General features: G+C 41.7%; 1 protein-coding gene across 1 annotated transcript in view; it reads left to right on the top strand.

The window, feature by feature from the left end:
- Positions 1 to 20,732, top strand: part of LOC147022155 (protein TANC2-like) — a 437,623-nt gene that overhangs the window by 218,002 nt on the left and 198,889 nt on the right. Inside the window, exon 7 of the mRNA XM_085890484.1 lies at positions 4,644 to 4,775. Within this exon, the coding sequence (XP_085746610.1) occupies positions 4,644 to 4,775 (132 nt within the window). The remainder of the gene's footprint in view (positions 1 to 4,643; positions 4,776 to 20,732) is intronic.

The following is a 20,732-nucleotide window of genomic DNA, read 5'->3' as shown; positions in this document are numbered from 1 at the left end:
GAAAAAATAATTGTGACGTCATAGCACTGTGTACTGTCATTGGTTTGGCAAATAAATGGCCATAACTTGGGAACCACTTGTCCGATTAATATCAAACCTTGAAAAGGCACATCCACAGGTCCCCAGAAATATACCTGGCAAGTTTCAATTAGATCGGACCAGTGGTTGTCGAGAAACAGCGGTCGCAGACACACAGACACACACGCAGACGTGCGTGCCCACACGTGCGTGGCCGTACGTGCAAAAAATAAATAAATAAATGAAAAATAATAAACTATCAAACTGCGTGCCAGAAACAACAACACAGGCCGTTCTTTCGCTCTGGCGTGCCCGTACGTGCGTGGCCATGCGTGAAAAAAATAATTGTGACGTCATAGCACTGTGTACTGTCATTGGTTTGGTAAATAAATGGCCATAACTTGGGAACCACTTGTCCGATTAATATCAAACCTTGAAAAGGCACATCCACAGGTCCCCAGAAATATACCTGGCAAGTTTCAATTAGATCGGACCAGTGGTTGTCGAGAAACAGCGGTCGCAGACACACAGACACACACGCAGACGTGCGTGCCCACACGTGCGTGGCCGTACGTGCAAAAAATAAATAAATAAATGAAAAATAATAAACTATCAAACTGCGTGCCAGAAACAACAACAACACAGGCCATTCTTTCGCTCTGGCATGCCCGTACGTGCGTGGCCATACGTGAAAAAAATAATTGTGACGTTATAGCACTGTGTACTGTCATTGGTTTGGTAAGTAAATGGCCATAACTTGGGAAGCACTTGTCCGATTAATATCAAACCTTGAAAAGGCACATCCACAGGTCCCCAGAAATATACCTGGCAAGTTTCAATTAGATCGGACCAGTGGTTGTCGAGAAACAGCGGTCGCAGACACACAGACACACACGCAGACGTGCGTGCCCACACGTGCGTGGCCGTACGTGCAAAAAATAAATAAATAAATGAAAAACAATAAACTATCAAACTGCGTGCCAGAAACAACAACCACACAGGCCGTTCTTTCGCTCTCGCGTGCCCGTACGTTCGTGCCCGTATGTGCGTGGCCGTATGTGCAAAGAAAAAAAAAACCTTTCAAACTGCGTGCCAGAAACAACAACCACACAGGCCGTTCCTTCGCACTCGCGTGCCCGTACGTGCGTGGCTGTACGTGCGTGGCTGTACGTGCGTGGCCATATGTGAAAAAAATATTTGTTACGTCATAGCACCGTGTACTATCATTGGTTTGGTAAATAAATGGCCATAACTTGGGAACCACTTGTCCGATTAATATCAAACCTTGAAAAGGCACATCCACAGGGCACAAGCAATATACCTGGCAAATTTCAATCAGATTGGACCAGTGGTTGTCGAGAAACAGCGGTCGCAGACACACAGACACACACACACAGACGCACACACAGACACACACACAGACGTGCGTGTCCGCACGTGCAAAAAATAAATAAATAAATAATAAACTTTCAAATCACCTGCCAGAAACAACAACCACACAGGCAGTTCCTTCGCTCTCGCGTGCCCGTACGTGCGTGGCCGTATGTGCAAAAAAAAACAAAAAAAACCTTTCAAACTGCGTGCCAGAAACAACAACCACACAGGCCGTTCCTTCACTCTCACGTGCCCGTACGTGCGTGGCCATACGTGCAAAAAACTCTAAAAGGCATGCTGACTGTGAGACGACAATGATGTCATGTGCATAAATGACACCAACACCACCTCCAAACTCGGAATCATCCGTATGCTTCTAAAGCCGTTGCAGAATGAGATTAAAGCCGATGATCACAAAGACGAAAGCAGAGATGTCGATCTAGATTTCACCCTTGTTATGGGCTCATCAGGACAGCATACTGCTAGTCGTGTATTTGTGACCATATTAGGCTCATTAATATAACAGTTATATCATGTATATATGTATAAATATATTTATATATGTATTGTTACGGCCACGGGTACCGAGTGTATTTAGAGGGGGTTAATCCTCGTTTCCCCTTGGTAGAACTGGAGCTGGGGCCACCGCTCACAATTAACTTTGTGGTACGGTGGGTTGCTTTACAACCACAAACGCCAATCAGTTAACCACAAGTTCCAGTGTCCACCGTCTAATTTGCCGTTTAGCTTGAGGTCACATGCCCTCGGTGATGCACCAATATTATCTTGAGGGCGTCCGAGCATTTACCGCTGGTGCACGTCGACTATGACAGGTTAATTAGTTTGGAAATTACCTCCCAGTCTATCGAGGTTCAGACAATGCTGGATCAATGGAAGGAAAGGCCAAGCACTGACAGGTTGAAACGTCAACAAGGAATTTATTAATAAGAAAAATAAATAAACTGAAGAACTTTTTATTTCCTTTTGATGTAAATAGATGAATTCAACTCAAACAAAATAATCTCAAACAAATAAAGAATTAAACAGGCATTGATAGAAAAATAGACAAAGAGCAGATACTTATCACTATGCCTGACTTAACAAACACGAGACAAGGGTACCCAGCAGATCATTCAGGGGAGAAAGAAATCCGGTCTCGGCTTACCAAGGTAGAAGTCGTCGTGCGTCCAATAAAATGTCCCAAAATGTGTGAGCGTGCCTTGGTCCACTGCCAGCGCCCTGCCTCGCTGTGCACTCACCCGCAAACAGGCTCGAACACCAATCGACGCACGTCGTCACCCCAGGAACCAGGGATGCCAAGAATCAGGTATGCCAAGAGCAGGTTCCGAGCAGAACCAGCGGGAATGGTCCAAACGTCACCCACCATCAGGAGTTATCAGGGGCCATAACCAACGGGCAGCTGTAAGGAGCTGTCAGCAATGGTAAGGAACCTTTAATTTAATGAGGGGATTCTTTAACAATCCACTCCAATGACACATGTCAGAAAATGAGAGGAATCGAATAATTCGACACCTTTAAGCAGGGTTTGCCATTAGCCATGGGACAAGGTTCTTTAATGTTGGGAGAGGAACTGTTTTTGACCTTAGAAGACGTTATCAAGCCACTACATCAACGAGAGATATACCAATAAGTTAACACCCCAGGATAACGACTCCTGCTCAAGACCAATACATTCGCACGACCCATATATGCAGTTTGTATCAAACCGCCCAGATTACTGCAAACACACTCCCTGGACCTCCCAGGATAAGGGTGAACACTGTCTTGAAGCATCCCTGTGATGGAGGGAAACGTGCTTGTCCTCCTGTTCAGCATGCAAGACTTGCTCCGCAACACATCAAAGCACTCTTGCAGTGGACATGGAGGCAATGGTAAGTGTTATGTACAGTGAAAAATCCAGGTTTATCCTTGAAAGGGAGGATGGCCATTCACGGCTCTACAGAAGACGCAATGAGCGATATGCCTCAATCTGCATCCAGGAAGCCACATATTTTGGACATGGAAGGGTCATGATCTGCGGTAGTATTGCTGAAACCTTTCACACCAACATGATCCGTATCATGGCAACCTGATGATAGATCAATACATTAATGAAATCTTACAGCAACATACGTTGCCCACGCTTCAACGACCTGGTCCAGGAATTATCGTTATGCTTGATAATGCTCATGCTCGCAGGGCCGTTTGAATAAGGAACGTTATTCTCAATGCCAGCGTTGATGTCATGATACCCTGTCCTGCCATATTGCCAGACATATCCAATTGAACATCTCTAGGATATCATTGATAACCACGTTTTAACTTTGGCAAAACAGCCACAGTCATTCAATGAGCTGGAACAGGAGCTGACTTGGGCATTGAATGCCATTCCCCAGATTCAGATTTGAGTACTTGTGCGGTCAATGTGATGTCGGTGCAATGCAGTGATTGCTGCAGGAGGTGGACATACCTGGTCTTGAGTTTGTTACCTCCACATTGGATTCCAATGTGAAAACAAGGTTCTGTAGCTGTCGTGCGAAATAAAACAACGCAGCATTATGTGATTAGGTCAACACAAAATGGACATGCAGTTGTTCCTCGTTTATCTGTCAAAGGTTTGCAGCTCATCTGTGCTCCAATATGTCATGTAAATATATTGCAACAACAACAACAACAACAAGAACATTAAGCCTGGTGTTGGCTTCACCATTAAAGTGAGTGGCTTTAGATATTAGGGTCTTGAGTTTCAACCCCTGTTTGGCCGTTAAACCGGGTGGGTTGACAGCCTGGCATTCTCCTGAGGTCAGCAAAATGAGTACCAGCTGACTGGAAACGGGGCACTGGATCAATGGCACATCTGTACTCACAAAAATGATGGAACCAGTAGCCATAGGCTGCACACAAAATAATAAAATCAACAACAACGATGTGTTTTTTTTTGTTTGTTTTTTTCTGGTGGAGAGTGTATGTAACATATATATATATATATATATATATATATATATATATATATATATATATATATATATATATATATTGATCCCCAATATATTGTAACCACAATTTGGAATTCTGCTGTGAAAGGATAATTAACCTCACTGTGTCATCTATTCATACTCAATTCAATAAATGGCATCTCAATCTGGAACTAGAGAATCTGGATATATTGTCCCAGATTGAAGTTTCCAACAGGGCAAACTTAATTTGTTTGTTGACATCGATAATGAAAATACACCATCTCTCGTCAACAGCCACAAGCTCAGCACGACTCGAAGACCTTGTGTTTTTGGATGAGAAAGGAAACCAGCCCCCCAGGACCTCCATGAGAATGCCACGGCAAAGCGACTTGGTGCCAAGCACACGCACACAGCCTGACATACGAGGTAAGAATATAAGCACCTGCCAGTTACCTGATGGGTATTTAGGATGTAACGAGTTATAATGTGCTATTTTTTTCCTGTATTCGAGTCACCCCAGTTATTTTCCAAATCTTTCATGTGTTGTATTCCAAATTGCTCTCCTGTAACTTTTCACCAATCAAATTTTCTCATTAAATTCTAGGTTCTGTCCAAATACAGTATGTTCTTATACCAAGAGTATACAAAAAGTTATATGATGAGATCATCACCATGATGATATTTATGAGACACCACACCAACTTTTTCCCCCCAAAATGTTTATATAAATGGTAGTAATATATATTTTTTAATTTTGCTAACTTGTGATTGTTGGATGTAACACAATATGTCCAGGTGGCAGATGGCACTTGTTGGGGCCAAATACAATCTGGCCTCACCAGTCACAGCCAGTGGGGCAGTGAGTGGGGCATAGCCAGTATGTATGTATATATGTATGTATATATATATATATATATATATATAGATATATGTATATGTATATACATACATATATATATATATATATATATATATATATATATATATATAGATATATGTATATACATACATACATACATACATACATACATGCATATACATAATACTACACTAGTCGGTTGTGCTTACACATTGTGAAAGCATACGAACCATGCTTCGCAATATTGTCTTGTCACTCACCTGCATTTGATTTTTCATTTATTTATTTTCATTTATTTTTCATCATTTATTTATATTTTCATTTATAGATGCTTTCTGTTGGTTCTGTGATTTTTTTTTTCTGGTGTATCGGCTTCGATGTCCATTGGTACACAAAATTACCGTGCTTCCCCATTTATTTATATTTTCATTTATGGATGTTGTCCGACAATTCTGTGAATTTTCCAGTGTACTGGCTTCGATGTCCATCGGCATGCAAAATTTCAGCTTTCTCAGTCACCCGAAAGGTACAGATCATTAATATCAGTCAGTGTGTCAGTGTGTCTCCTCCATAACTCCAAAACCATAAAAACCTAGCAGCCTGAAATTGCACACATGCTATGAAAACTCCAAGGAAGTGCAAGAGTGAAAATTGGGTGTTTGGGTTGATTAAAACACTCATTTTGAAGATAATTAACAGTCTTATTTAATTATACCCTTCATCAGGTGATCCTCGGCCACCTTTCTCTCTAGGTCTTGAGGTGTTTCCTAGGTAACCTCGCTGGGGTTTGAAGTTGCCATGTTTTCTGGCCTGCTCAACCATGTCGACTTGGAACAGGCTGCAACGATTTCTTAACGATGATGTTTATTTTTCACTTTCCCCACTCATATCGAATGCCTGTTCATTATAGCTATTGTTGTTGTGTATATCGCTTTTGTAAGTACTCTAAGTTTTCAAATTATGAGCTTGGAGCAATGTCATGCATTATGAGACGATTTTCCATGATCTACTCTGACGGATTAATTGAAGTATATCATCAAAATATTATTTCGCTTTTTAGGATCGGATATCGTCCGGACTAAATAAGTGTCAAAATCTGTTGTAAAATCTGATAATTTAACGAAATGACGAGTCTTATAATTAAGCCATACACGTATTTACTTTAAGCAAGCAAGCACTGCAAGACCACGGACCCTGTCCCCCAGAGCAGTGCTTCTCAAACTATCTGATGTGGTGGACCGGCAGTTTTTTTTCCAATGTGCCAGGGACGGGTACCATATTTGTGCCATATTATTATTTGTTTATGGTCCGAGAAAATATTGTTTGAACATCCGTCGTAATATTAATTTATACCGGAAAAATATTAAAATATAATGAGTATAATAAAAGTTGACACATTTTTTAATATATATTTTGTATTATATAAATATAGACTTCTCTCTCGTATTTTGAATTTGTCGGCTTAAATATATTATTTTTCAAGATTTTATACATTTTTATTTTATACATTACATGTTATATATTATGATAATGTGAAACTGGAAACTCGCCGTGGACCGGCAGTCAATGACTCGCGTACCGGCACCGGTCCGCGTACCACCACTTTGAGTAGCACTGCCCCAGAGGGACTGCCTATCCATAGCATCTGCCAGATCTGTGTCGATATTTTCGGAGGTTTCACGAGGTGCTCTTCAGGGAATCAAACCAAATCGTGTAAAAAAAAATATATATATATAAAAAAAAACAGACATTAAAAAAATAAAAACATTTGCGCGGACCTCAAACCGATGTATCACATGACACGTGCACAGACGAGCAGGAAAAATGGCAGATTTTTCTGCAATGTTTATTTCAGGGAACCAGCTTCATTGAGCGATGGGATTTAATGCATTCCTCGAATGCCTTTTCATAATAGCTATGAATCGTTGTGTACATTGCTTTTGTAAGTACTATAGTTTTTAAATTAGGAGTTTGGAGTGATTTTATGCATTATATGAGACGATTTTCCACGATCTACTTTCACGGACTAATTAAAGTATATCATCGAAATATTATTTCACTTTTTAGAATCGGATATCGTCCGGACTCAATAAGTGTTGAAAGTGTCGGTCCTGGAATAGTTTATGGTAAATAAATAAATAACTGGAAGCGGTGTGTCGGTGGTGGAATCGTTTAAGGTAAATAAATAAATAATTGGACCTGGTGTGTCGGTCGTGGAATCGTTTACGTTAAATATATAATCGATACCTATGAATCACCTATGTATCAAATAATTAAGAAATATTTGGACGTGGTGTGTCGGTCCTGGAATCGTTTAAGGTAAATCTATACTAGTGTGTGTGTGTGTGTGTGTGTGTGTGTGTGTGTGTGTGTGTGTGTGTGTGTGTGTGTGTGTGTGTGTGTGTGTGTGTGTGTGTGTGTGTGTGTGTGTGTGTGTGTGTGTGTGTGTTGAAATAATGGGTCGTATAATGAAAGAAGATCCTACAAAACGGGGAAACGTGGCGTAAAATAAAATTGCACATTTTCAGCAAGCGAACTACTGCCCGATGCACCGCATGGCCAAACACAGACGTATGGCCTCAGAACTTTGTTTAGGTCGATCGATATATTCAGTGACAGTGTGAATATTGTAGAGCGCTCGCCAAGTGGCTGAAGGTAATGGTGTTTGAAACCAGCGATTCAAAGGTATCAATAATGAGTGAGGAGAGTGAAAAGAATAAAAATCTTATCATTAAGACATCATTGCAGCCTCTTCCAAGTCAAGGCACAGTTGAGCAGACCAAAAAAAAATGGTGGTTTCAGACCCCAGCAAGGTAACCCAGGATGCGCTCAGACCCCATCGAGAGCGAGGTGGCCGAGGATGTGCCTGATAAAGGATATAATTAAATAACACCGTTGATTATCTTCAAAAGGAGTGTTTAAATTTACCCAAACACCCAATTTTCACTCATGCACTTACTTGGAGTACTTTTAGTATGCATGCAAAGTTTCAGGCTGATCAGTTTCATTGTTTTGGAGTTATGGAGGAGACACACACACACACACACTGACACAGACGGACACACTCATTAATGAGTGTGTGTGTATTTATTTATATACCTGTATATATATATATATATATATATATATATATATATATATATATATACATACATACATATACATATTTATTTATTTATTTATTTATTTATAAACGGCAAATTAGACAGTGGACACTGGAACTTGTGGTTACCTGATTGGCGTTTGTGGTTGTAAAGCAACCCACCGTACCACAAAGTTAATTGTGAGCGGTGGCCCCAGCTCCAGTTCTACCAAGGGGAAACGAGGATTAACCCCCTCTAAATACACTCGGTACCCGTGGCCGTAACAATACATATATAAATATATATTTATACATATATACATGATATAACTGTTATATTAATGAGCCTAATATGGTCACAAATTTATATATATAAATATATATATATATATATATATATATATATATATATATATATATATATATATATATACTGTATATATATATATATATATATATATATATATATATATATATATATATATATATATATATATATATATATATATATATATATATATATATATATATATATATATATATATATATATATATATATATATATATATATATATATATATATATATATATATATATATATATATATATATATATATATATATATATATATATATATATATATATATATATATATATATATATATATATATATATATATATATATATATACTGTATATATATATATATATATATATATACTGTATATATATATATATATATATACTGTATATATATATATATATATATACTGTATATATATATATATACATATATATATATATATATATATATATATATATGTATATTGTACAAGTTTGGGGTGGTTGGGATGACACATTTTAAAGAAGAAGAATGCACTTCCAACCAAAAATAAAAACTAGACCGACTGCTAATTTGAGAAAAAAAGCGAGAGCAGACCCTTTCTCAGGCGACGTTTCACCAGCTTCACAGCGGGCTTCATCAGGCACAATAGACTGCAAGCCTTGGCACGTGTCCGGTTTTTATCCCCCGCCGTGTGGCGGAAGGGGGATATTGTTGTCACCCAGGGCGTCCGGCTGTCCGTCCGTCCGTCCGTCCGTCTGTCTCGGGCGTCAACATTTATAGCTGTGAGTGCGATAACTCAGAAACTGTTCGCCATATCGATTTGAAATTTTGGTCACACATGTACCACCTGAAAAGGAAGAACCCTATTGATTTTGGGCATGGCCGGATCCAAGATGGCCGACTGGGGCGGCCATCTTGAAAAAAATGTTTATTCGCCATATCGATTTGAAATTTGATTCACACATGTACCACCTGAAAAGGAAGAACCCTATTGATTTTGGGCGTCGCCGGATCCAAGATGGCCGACTGGGGCGGCCATCTTGAAAAAATGTTTTTTGTAATAAATGGAAAACCGCCTATCTGATTTCAATTATTTTTGGTTACTACGTTCCTCACCCTTGGGGAACTTTTTTGAGATGACCAAATGGTGTCTTGTTTCCAATTCACCTACCTCATTATCTGGAATATGTATGACCTTTTTCATTCAATGGTGGGGGATTCCCCATCTCTGATGGTATATTTTTACTTTGATAAGACCACGTGACGAGGCTCAGATTTGAATGTGCCTCAGGAAGCCGGCTGTGAAGCCGGTGAAACATCACCTGAGACATGGTCTGCTCTCGCTTTTTTGCTCAAATTAGCAGTTAATCTAGTTTTTACTTTTGGTTGGAAGCGCCAGCTTCTTCTTCTTCCTCTTCAAAAAGAATTTATTTATATATATATACCTCCTGACTTATGGTAAGCACTGACACGGATTATGTCTCACACGGCAAACCGCATAATCCGCACAGAACAACCATCTATCTGCTACCCAGAGAATTGCTCATGCAAACCATTCAACCAGGAGGCACGTGATGTGATTGGTAGGGAAATCGAAACATATGGAGTGAGACAAGCACTCCACTGATCCCCATTGGATGCAGTGCACACCAAAGCATCGCCTCCAACACAGTGAAACGCAACACATGGCCCAGTGACTCTGTCAAAGAGACAAAGATTATATGATCAACACCAGTTAACCATCAAACGGAGCGACCGATCTGGATTTCAGGCTTATTTTCCCTCATCAGAATGACATGTTGATAAATATCTCACCGATGATGAACAAATTTGTCGTTTATACTTCAGATGCACCTCCTGACTGTTATGGTGAGCATCGCCGTGGATTATATCTCACACGGTAAAACTGCATAATCCGCACAGAACAACCATCCGTCATGGGTATTCTGGTTCTGGATAGTTGTTCTGTGCAAATTATGCGGGTTTACCATGTGAGACACAATCCGCAGCAATGCTTACCATAACAGTCAGGAGGTGCATCTGATGTGTGTATGCATATATATACACATATACATATACATATACATATACATATACATATACATATACATATACATATACATATACATATACATATACATATACATATACATATATTGTTGCAAATTTGGAAGCTTACTGCACACGACAGCCACGTCCTATAGATCAGCTATATCGGTAAGTATGTGTTTCTCGTTAGGGTCCCGTCCTATGTTTAATTGGTGATTAATTGTACTTGCGCTGTGAGTTACTTTATAGTGAGGATTTTTACATTTTAAACTTCAACAACAACAACACCCATCTTCGCTTCTTCACCATCGACCTTTCCCACGCGCATGCGTGTCAAGCACAGCCGTGGGTGGAGTCCAATGTGCCAGGCGGGATTTCTTTGGATGTTGGCGTCTTGGATTTCGCTCCAAATACAGGCATGGCGCCCCTCTCAGCCAATCGGAGGGGTGCGAGCACATCTGCCACCTCTCAGCCAATGGAGAGCCAACGCAACATATTGCTGCTCGACTTCCTGGTCGAGGGGTGGAGACATGAGCACCCCCCCCCCCACCCACCGACCAATCTCGAATGGCCGGGAGATCGCCTGACATGCCTAACCAATGAGGAGGGTAATGACACGAGAGATCATTCCCACCTGTCAAGAAAAAGGGATAATTGTGTGGGGGCGACCGGGTGAGCGAGTCTTCCCGCCGTGAATCGCCTGCCTGCGAGCCGGAGGAGAATCACTTGCCTGCCTGCCTAGCTGACTTGCTTTACCTGCCTCGTCGCCTGTTTTGCCGTTGGAGCGTGCCAGCGCCGACGCTACCCTCCGTACCTGGTGCTTGGAGCGGCATCGTATTGCAGGTTCGAGTCCCGCTGGGCCAGATCGTCGAGAACTGCACGAAGCGGGAAGGTCCAAGCCAGCCTCTCACCTCCAGCTCACCTTCCCTCCGAGCTGGGGGTATCAATAAAGGCCCCGCCCACCATTTCTTTTTGGGGGGGTGTGTGTCTGTGTGTGGGCCCGTCTTTTAAGTAGAAACGTTTAAGTGCCGTGTGTGTAAATTGCATTCCTTTTATTTGGTTAACTCTGCCTTCTTGCATGTTCCCCTGCCCCATTATAAATAAATAACCCTTTTGGTAAATGTTCCAGCTCGTTTCTGTGTTTCTTTCATTGGCTTGGCACGGTGTGTGTTGAGAAATAGCGAGGCCGTAAATTGTTCATTCGGTCCGACGGGCCTTGGTAATCTCCGCTCGGGTTACACACGGTTCGGGCTCAGTAACGGCTCGTTCCGCTCGAGGTCCGTCGAGGGTGTGAATTCCCCGGTAGCTTGTCCGCGTGGGTAATTAGGTATATTGAAGTTTCGCAATTGACCCTACCCCACGAGGTTAAATTATTGGCGATTCATGGTCCAGTAAGGGACCCGTGCCTTTCGGACTTTTCCAAAAGGCATGACCTCAATTCCGGTGTGTTCGGTGGAGCCGACTCTACTGCTCCCTCTAACGGTCGGGCTCGCCCCCGATACCCGGCCCCGTAACAATATATACATATATACACACACATATATACACATATATATATATATATATATATATATATATATATATATATATATATATACATATATATATACAGTGGGGAGAACAAGTATTTGATACACTGCCGATTTTGCAGGTTTTCCCACTTACAAAGCACGTAGAGGTCTGTAATTTTTATCAGAGGTACACTTCAACTGTGGAAGACGGAATCTAAAACAAAAATCCTGAAAATCACATTGTATGACTTTAAAATAATTAATTTGCATTTTATTGCATGAAATAAGTATTTGATCACCAACCAACCAGTAAGAATTCCGGCTCTCAAAGACCTGTAAGTTTTGTCTTTAAGAAGCCCTCCCATTCTCCACTCATTACCTGTATTAACTGCACCTTTTTGAAAATGTTATCTGCATAAAAGACAGCTGTCCACACTCAATCAATCAGACTCCAACCTCTCCACAATGGGCAAGACTCTCCACAAATGGCAAGCTGTCTAAAGACATCAGGGACAAAATTGTAGACTTGCACAAGGCTGGGATGGGCTACAGGACAATAGGCTAGCAGCTTGGTGAGAAGGCAACAACTGTTGGCGCAATTATTAGAAAATGGAAGAAGTTCAAGATAAGTCAATCTCCCTGGGTCTGGGGCTCCATGCCATATCTCACCTCGTGGAGCCTCAATGATCATGAGAAAGGTGAGGGATCAGCCCAGAACTACATGGCAGGACCTGGTCAATGACCTGAAGAGAGCTGGGACCACAGTATCAAAGAAAACCATAAGTAACACACTATGCCGTCATGGATTAAAATCCTGCAGCACACGCAAGGTCCCTCTGCTCAAGCCAGCGCATGTCCAGGCCCGTCTGAAGTTTGCCAATGACCATCTGGATGATCCAGAGGAGGAATGCGAGAAGGTCATGTGGTCTGATGAGACCAAAATAGAGCTTTTTGGTTTAAACTCCACTCGCCGTGTTTGGAGGAAGAAGAAGGATGAGTACAACCCCAAGAACACCATCCCAACAGGGAAGCATGGAGGTGGAAACATCATTATTTGGGGATGCTTTTCTGCAAAGGGGACAGGACGACTGCACCGTATTGAGGGGAGGATGGATGGGGCCATGTATCGCGAGATCTTGGCCAACAACCTCCTTCCCTCAACAAGAGCATTGAAGATGGGGCGTGGCTGGGTCTTCCAGCAAGACAACGACCCGAAACACACAGCCAGGGCAACTAAGGAGTGGCTCCGTAAGAAGAATCTCAAGGTCCTGGAGTGGCCAAGCCAGTCTCGAGACCTGAACCCAATAGAAAATCTTTGGAGGGAGCTGAAAGTCTGTGTTGCCCAGCGACAGCCCCGAAACCTGAAGGATCTGTAGAAGATCTGTATGGAGGAGTGGGCCAAAATCCCTGTTGCAGTCTGTGCAAACCTGGATAAGAACTACAGGAAATGTCTGATCTTTGTAATTGCAAACAAAGGTTTCTGTACCAAATATTAAGTTCTGTTTTTCTGATGTATGAAATACTTATTTCATGCAATAAAATGCAAATTAATTATTTTAAAATCATACAATGTGATTTTCAGGATTTTTGTTTTAGATTCCGTCTTTCACAGTTGAAGTGTACCTATGATAAAAATTACAGACCTCTACGTGCTTTGTAAGTGGGAAAACCTGCAAAATCGGCAGTGTATGAAATACTTGTTCTCCCCACTGTATATATATATATATATATATATATATATATATATATATATATATATATATATATATATATATATATATATATATATATATATATATATATATATATATATATATATATATATATATATATATATATATATATATATTGTTGCGGATTCGCGCCCGCCGGCGTGCGGACGGCCACGTAACTCGAATCGCGGCACGTCGCCCACCGGACGGACAATCCAGTCGTGACCCTCTCGGACTAACGCCGGGAACTCGTCACGGGTGGACCTTTCGGTCTCACCACGATCGTGCCAATCGGCCCCCGCGTGGGATAGGGTTGCTCGCCAAATTCGACCTACCTAAGTACCCACACGGAGGGTAGACCAGGCGATCGCACCTCGCCGCAGGTCGACTTCGGACACGGGCCACTTTAAGCGACCCGTTCCGTACTATCGGGATAACCGAGCGGTGTTATTCGTCGGCCTCGACGGTTCGATTAATTATCGGGCGTTTTAGCCCACGACCAACCCTTTACGTGAAGCAAGATGGAGATTCAATGAAAGAAAAGACGAAGCGAAGCGGGAAAACAGTTCAACATGAAGCACATTTATTTCGCGATGAACGGAAAGCACACATATACAATTCCACCAAAAGCACATGTAAAAGAAGAAGACAATGCAATATTACACAAAAAGCAAATGCAACAATGCCGATCTATTACCGACTACGCGAGCACTCGGCAACACTTATACAATTTTACTTCACAGACGGCGCCGACAACACGTATACCCAAAGCAAAAGAAAAGAACCACCCTCCAGGATGAGGCGGGCCTGGGGCCGAGACCGGGTCGGGCCTACCCGTCTGATGATGAGACGCGAAGGGGCGGTGGTGCCTCAACTCCGCGGGCCTCGCGGACAGTGTCTGGTAGGGGGTGGGAAAGGGGCCCCCTTTGTCGCACTATCTCAGTGCGGGGGGACACAGGAGGGGGTTGCTGATGCTCGGGGGAAGGAGGATATCACCCTGTCTCGGGTCCCGCGGCGAGCGTCTCCTCCTCGACCTCGGTCGCGTTGCTGGCCTCTCCCTGTGCAGCTCCCGGCACCGACGCGAGCACCCCCTCGTCCGCCTTCGCCGCCGTCACCTCTTCACAGCTCCGTCTACTCGCCCTCTCCGTCTCCTCTCTTGGCTCGTCCCAACTCTTCACTCTTGACTTCTCCCACTTCTTTCCAGCTCCACCGACGACTCTCTTGAACTCCGCACAACTGTCTTTACTGACGAACGCAGCCGTTTATATAAGCCCCGTGGCTTCGCTCCCCCACCTTTGACCCTCTGCCTCCGACCCTTCACCTCTCTAACTGGCTCCCCATTGGACCGAGGAAAAGTGGGCGTGAATGCTTTTTGATCCATGCATTTGCATATAGCGTCCTCACTCCAACGCCCTGGAGGCGGGGCCAAATCGCCCCAGCTCGCCGATAGGACGGAACAGAAGTGGGCGTGAGTCGTTTTTGATCCGTTTTTCTTCGGAAAGTCTGTGGTGTTTTTGAATACGCTGCTCGGTGCGCGCCCTACACGAGTCCAGTATCGGTGCCCACAAGTGGCGTGGGAATGACGGTGATGCGATGGTGGCGAGTTGTGACGGTAAAGGTCGTGGCTGTTGTTGTGAAGCGGCGTTGTGGTTGGTGGTTGTTGTTGTGAAGCGGCGTTGTGGTTGGTGGTTGTTGTTGTGAAGCGGCGTTGTGGTTGGTGGTTGTTGTTGTGAAGCGGCGTTGTGGTTGGTGGTTGTTGTTGTGATGGCTGTTGAGACGTGGTTGGTGGTGGTAGTAATGGCAGCTGGTCCAAAATAAAGATAGTAAAAGAAAAACGGCTATCTAGAGGGGTCGCAGCCCGAATGAATGACATTTATTCCCTCTAAACAACGGGTTTGGGCCTAACTACACATATACTTACAGAGATATCTCACCTAAGGGACCTGAATGGTGGTTTGCGAATTTGGTCAACCACAACAAAATATATATATATATATATATATATATATATATATATATATATATATATGTATAATATATACCTATATATATATATATATATATATATATATATATATATATATATATATATATATATATATATATATATATATATATATATATATATATATATATATATATATATATATATATATATATATATATATATATATATATATATATATATACATATATATTTATGGTCTTGATGCATAACTATTTGTTGTTATATATGATTATGTGTTTGGTAATGGTGTTTGCTATCACCCATTATTCAAAGAAGAAAAGAGAAGAAACGTACCCAAACAAGTGATTGCACTAAGTACTACCATACTCCACCGATGTTGCAACGAAAAGGTTAGAGCAGACCTCGTCTGATAAAATCACTGTTCAGAGTAACTGCTCATACTACTGGCAGGTGTTGTCATTGTCTCTCTCCAACTTCCGTGGAGGAACTCGACAGGAAATAGCAATAAAGTCCACTCACAAAGGTAGATCTGCAGTGATGAAAGATAGGAAACTTGGTGAGACCTATTTTGGAAATGGAACATGAAATGAAGAAGCAAATTAATAATGGTTGAACTTGAAAGGTTAACATTAACTCAAGCTGATGTCATGAGACGAGGATTGAAAGGTTTGCACATGTATGAAAAGCTGATGCGACTGTTCTCTCACAGTGAACAAATGTGAACTGAATCCTTATGATCTTTACACCCACATCCCCACCCCACCCCCATATTTACATTGTTCCCTATAGCTTACACTGATTGTAATGATGAAACAATACAAGCAAATCTTGGTAAAAGTCTACATGCCAGCACTGGACTGAACTGCGCACCTAAGATTAAGTATTCATAGTACCATGTACATACGTTTTCAGCCAATACCATCATGTAGTTACAGTTATCATTTACATTGTTGGGTCATGTGCCTGTGGAATGGTCCGGAACATTATACATCAGCACCTAAGTCTGCTTTGTTTATGGACCTGCCTTTATGGTGCCAGTGACCTTTGGGATAAAAGGTTTCGACAGGATGTTTTAAAGCACTTCTTGATGGTTGGGCTTGCACCTTGGAGGCCTCATTATCTCGACAATTATGTTTATTATCTTGCTGCACTCAAGTTTGTTTACCAGCACACTAGAGAACTTTTAGTAAGGGAACTGTGTCACGGTGCTTTTATCAGTCTCCATCCATCAAGCCATTCTGCTCAAATACATGGGTTCTACAGATGAAGTCTAATTCTCATTGTAATAGCACTGTGCCACTATGCACTCAGGTAAAAAGATTGTATTGTGATAACTAGGCCACAATCACAATGGGACCCTTTCATAATTCCTGATCGAAATAAAATACTTTCACAATGAGGAAGAAAACTTCATCCCAGACTTGGCGTTATTGTAAAAATTCAGGTCACAATTATGCTCCAATTGTTGTTACCTCTGACCTCCAAGGTCAGAATCTGGATCCTCATTTGAGAATCTTTTAATATTATAAGTGATTCCTTCACCATTAAATGATGGGGCCAAAAATGATACCCAGTATAACATGATATTTCAAAAAGTTGTACACGAGTTTTGACAAAACTAGGTGGATGAGTTGTGAAAGTTACACGAACAAGCCGATTAGATTTTGGTTTAGGTCCAGATTCAGATCCGGCCTGTCAGTGAGATACAAAACGTAAACTGTTCAGCCTGGTGGAGGTATGCAGTCTTCCGAGTGCCGTTCTAGTTGTGCATGTCATTGATCATTGTAATTAACCCTCGGTTTGATATGGCTGTTGAATTTTCAGGCCTTTGGGCAGGTTGAGTATTGCCATAAAAGCTTCAACATCATCGGCCCTCAATGCACGAGCTTTTGAAACAACCGCGAAGTCTGAGTTTCGAGTAACACGTGCACAAAAAATGTAAACACCACCATTTGTAAATATAGCACAAAAAATGTTCTTTCAGAGTGGTTAAACACCTTGGCATGACAATGCAAATAATTTGGAACCAAGTCATGCGTTATGACAATGTCAGGACACTGCTAAATCTTTGGGGTGAAGGTTTTGTCTCAAAAATTCATTATACATGTCAGCAGAATAGTTATCTGCTGCCACGCACTGCATTAAAGCAAAAGTAGGGGGCTACTAAAGATTATTTCAGCACGTGGCACAGTGATGTACAACAGCAATTAGGTGACAGAACAGGTTTACTACCAACCTGCTATAGTGTTGGACCATAGCAACCCAGTTATCAAACCTCCAGTCATAATTGTAGTGGTTGGATGTGTTAAATAATGGAATATGCATATAATATACTGATTGACAGGTTAGCTTCGAGATTTTTTTTTTTACATACTGTCTTTTGAATTGTCTATCCTGTGTTCAAGTGGTGATCCAGCTGTAAACTGTCATCCTGCTGTTTCACAGGCAGGATGGTGTGAGTCGTTCATTGGATGGACGTTAAGCAAGGAGACCTGAAGCCATCCCCAAGCCCACCTCCTTCCAAATTTCCAATATTTCCTTCCTGAGAGTTTCTTTCTGTATCCATCTTGTCCACCCCATGCATCCTCCCATACCCCTCATTCCTCCCCACATCCTTTATTTGTCTGTCTGTCTGTCTGTCTGTCTGTCTCTCTCTCTCTCTCTCTCTCTCTCTCTCTCTCTCTCTCTCTCTCTCTCTCTCTCTCTCTCTCTCTCTCTCTCTCTCTCTCTCTCTCTCTCTCTCTCTCTCTCTCTCTCTCTCTCTCTCTCCCCAACCCTGTTGTTAGTGTTCCCCCCCTCTTTCTTCCTTTTGTTCTGTTACGTCCTGATCTGTTTAATGTTCGAGCTCTTCCATGAGTCTTAACTTTGTATACAAAAAATCTATACGTCAGTGTGTGAGTCATCCATTGGGCAGATGTTAAGCAGGAAGACCTGAACAAACTACATATTCCTACCACCTTCAGTCGGGTACCTTGCGGCGGAGTGGTGTCGGAGTGGTCCCCAAATCTCCATCAAGAGTATACACACACACACACACACACACACACACACACACACACACACACACACACACACACACACACACACACACACACACAACTATTGCAGACACTGACCCCATCCTTTCCTTCCACATGTGTATTTTATAGAATTAATATCGACCTCTGAAGCCTCACCACCCACCCAATCTTTCCCCCTGAGGAAAAACAAACAATTAGGAATGTTTACTTCCCAACTTTGCTCGGTTGTTGGGTTGCTCACCTTTTGGGGCGGGGTGCATCTTGTCCACCTTTTCTAACAAGAATATCTGGTCCCACTTTACTCAACTGGAAGTCACCAAAAGACATCCTTAAAAAGAAACTTCTTTACTTTTGAACAAAGCATAAAATGCAATTTCCTGTTTTTCTTGGGGGGGGGGTTCCTTTTTGCACCTTGAAGATAAACAACACAGTCGTCTGCAAATTGACAAACTTTTCTTCTCCTTTAAATTAATGATAAGGAAACAGTTATGGAGATATGCCATGGTGTCCTTGACCCTTCACTTTCCTTTCCTCAATTCCTTCCACATGGTTATTTTTGCTTCATTTGTTGAAAAAAAAAGTCTTGATTATATCAGATTATTAGAGAGCTCTCGAACTCTGTGTACCACAACACTTCCACCCAGCTCTCATCCACATACCTACTCTTAAAATGAGATGGATGGTGTCGAGCTTAGTAGCTGTTGAGAAAGCAGTGGGAAGCCTCTGTTGGCACAGCTGGCACTTAGGTTTGAAAGAAATGGTCAGATTTAATTCATACATCACCAACCAGTGTCTTTTCCTCACAAGATTCTCAATTTGGCCAAAATGTCCAAAAATATATATGTTTGGATACACGTTTCAAAGCCCAACAATTTTAACTCTTCCGTCATTCACACCGTGGTCTCCAGGCAAGGCGGCATTGTTTAACCAACATTTTGCTTTATGAAACCACAAAAGGTGCACACAGTGTTTTACTTAATTTCATTATTTTTCATCAAACCTCATTTTGTCAACTTTTTATCAACGATTTTCAAGCTGTTCTTATTGCATCAACTATGATGATCATAGATTGCAGCCTTTCGGCGCCATCAGAGGAGCCTTTGATTTATTTTGTAGCCTCAATGCAGTCTGTCTTATATGACATGAAAGTGGATGTTTGTTGGTGCATCATTCATATCATGAACCTTCTGGAACTTGGAACATGGTGGCTTGTAATGATTCTGTGGAAAATAAATATATCCTGGATATGTTTATAGCTTTTGGTTGCCCTCTAGGGAAGACACAGAACCACCCACGACAACAATTAAGGAGTGTGTCAGCTGCTACACTGCTATTTGTAGTATCAGTCAGCCAACTGCTTGTTGTAGTAAGTGGTTCTGTGTCTTTAAGAGACTTCAACTAAAAGCTGAAAGTACCTTTTTAACTGTAATGTCTTATTTCCCCAGATAGAAAATCCTCGTAAACTCTTTGATGGGTGCCAAAGTAAGGTGGATGTGTGGCAAGAACCCCTATTGGTCAGAACCCTTACAGCAAATGCTGGTGTTGCGCAAGGGTTCATGGACACCATTTCAGTGAAAAGGTACTATTTGGAATTTAAGATGACAACGTAAACTGACCAGCTCAACTCTTATTGGGAATCCACTCCATCTGAGGATGGTCAGTCGACCCCAGTTATTGTGTGACCATGCATCCTGGCCCTTTGGGTTAGAATGGATGTGTTTGTTTGACCATGCATGTACTTCAGCCGTTGGGCTGAATTCGATATGTGCGCTCGTTAGACAAGCTTTGTTGGACTATGTATTTTGGCCTTGGGATAAAGGTGCATGTTCTGAGCAT

The sequence above is a fragment of the Eptatretus burgeri genome, chromosome 8, assembly GCF_056783735.1.
Source record: "Eptatretus burgeri isolate ZD-2024b chromosome 8, Ebu_testis_v1, whole genome shotgun sequence".
In the NCBI taxonomy this organism is placed as follows: domain Eukaryota; kingdom Metazoa; phylum Chordata; class Myxini; order Myxiniformes; family Myxinidae; genus Eptatretus; species Eptatretus burgeri.
Note: the sequence above shows the minus strand (reverse complement) of the source record. Positions and strands in the feature narration are given on the sequence as shown.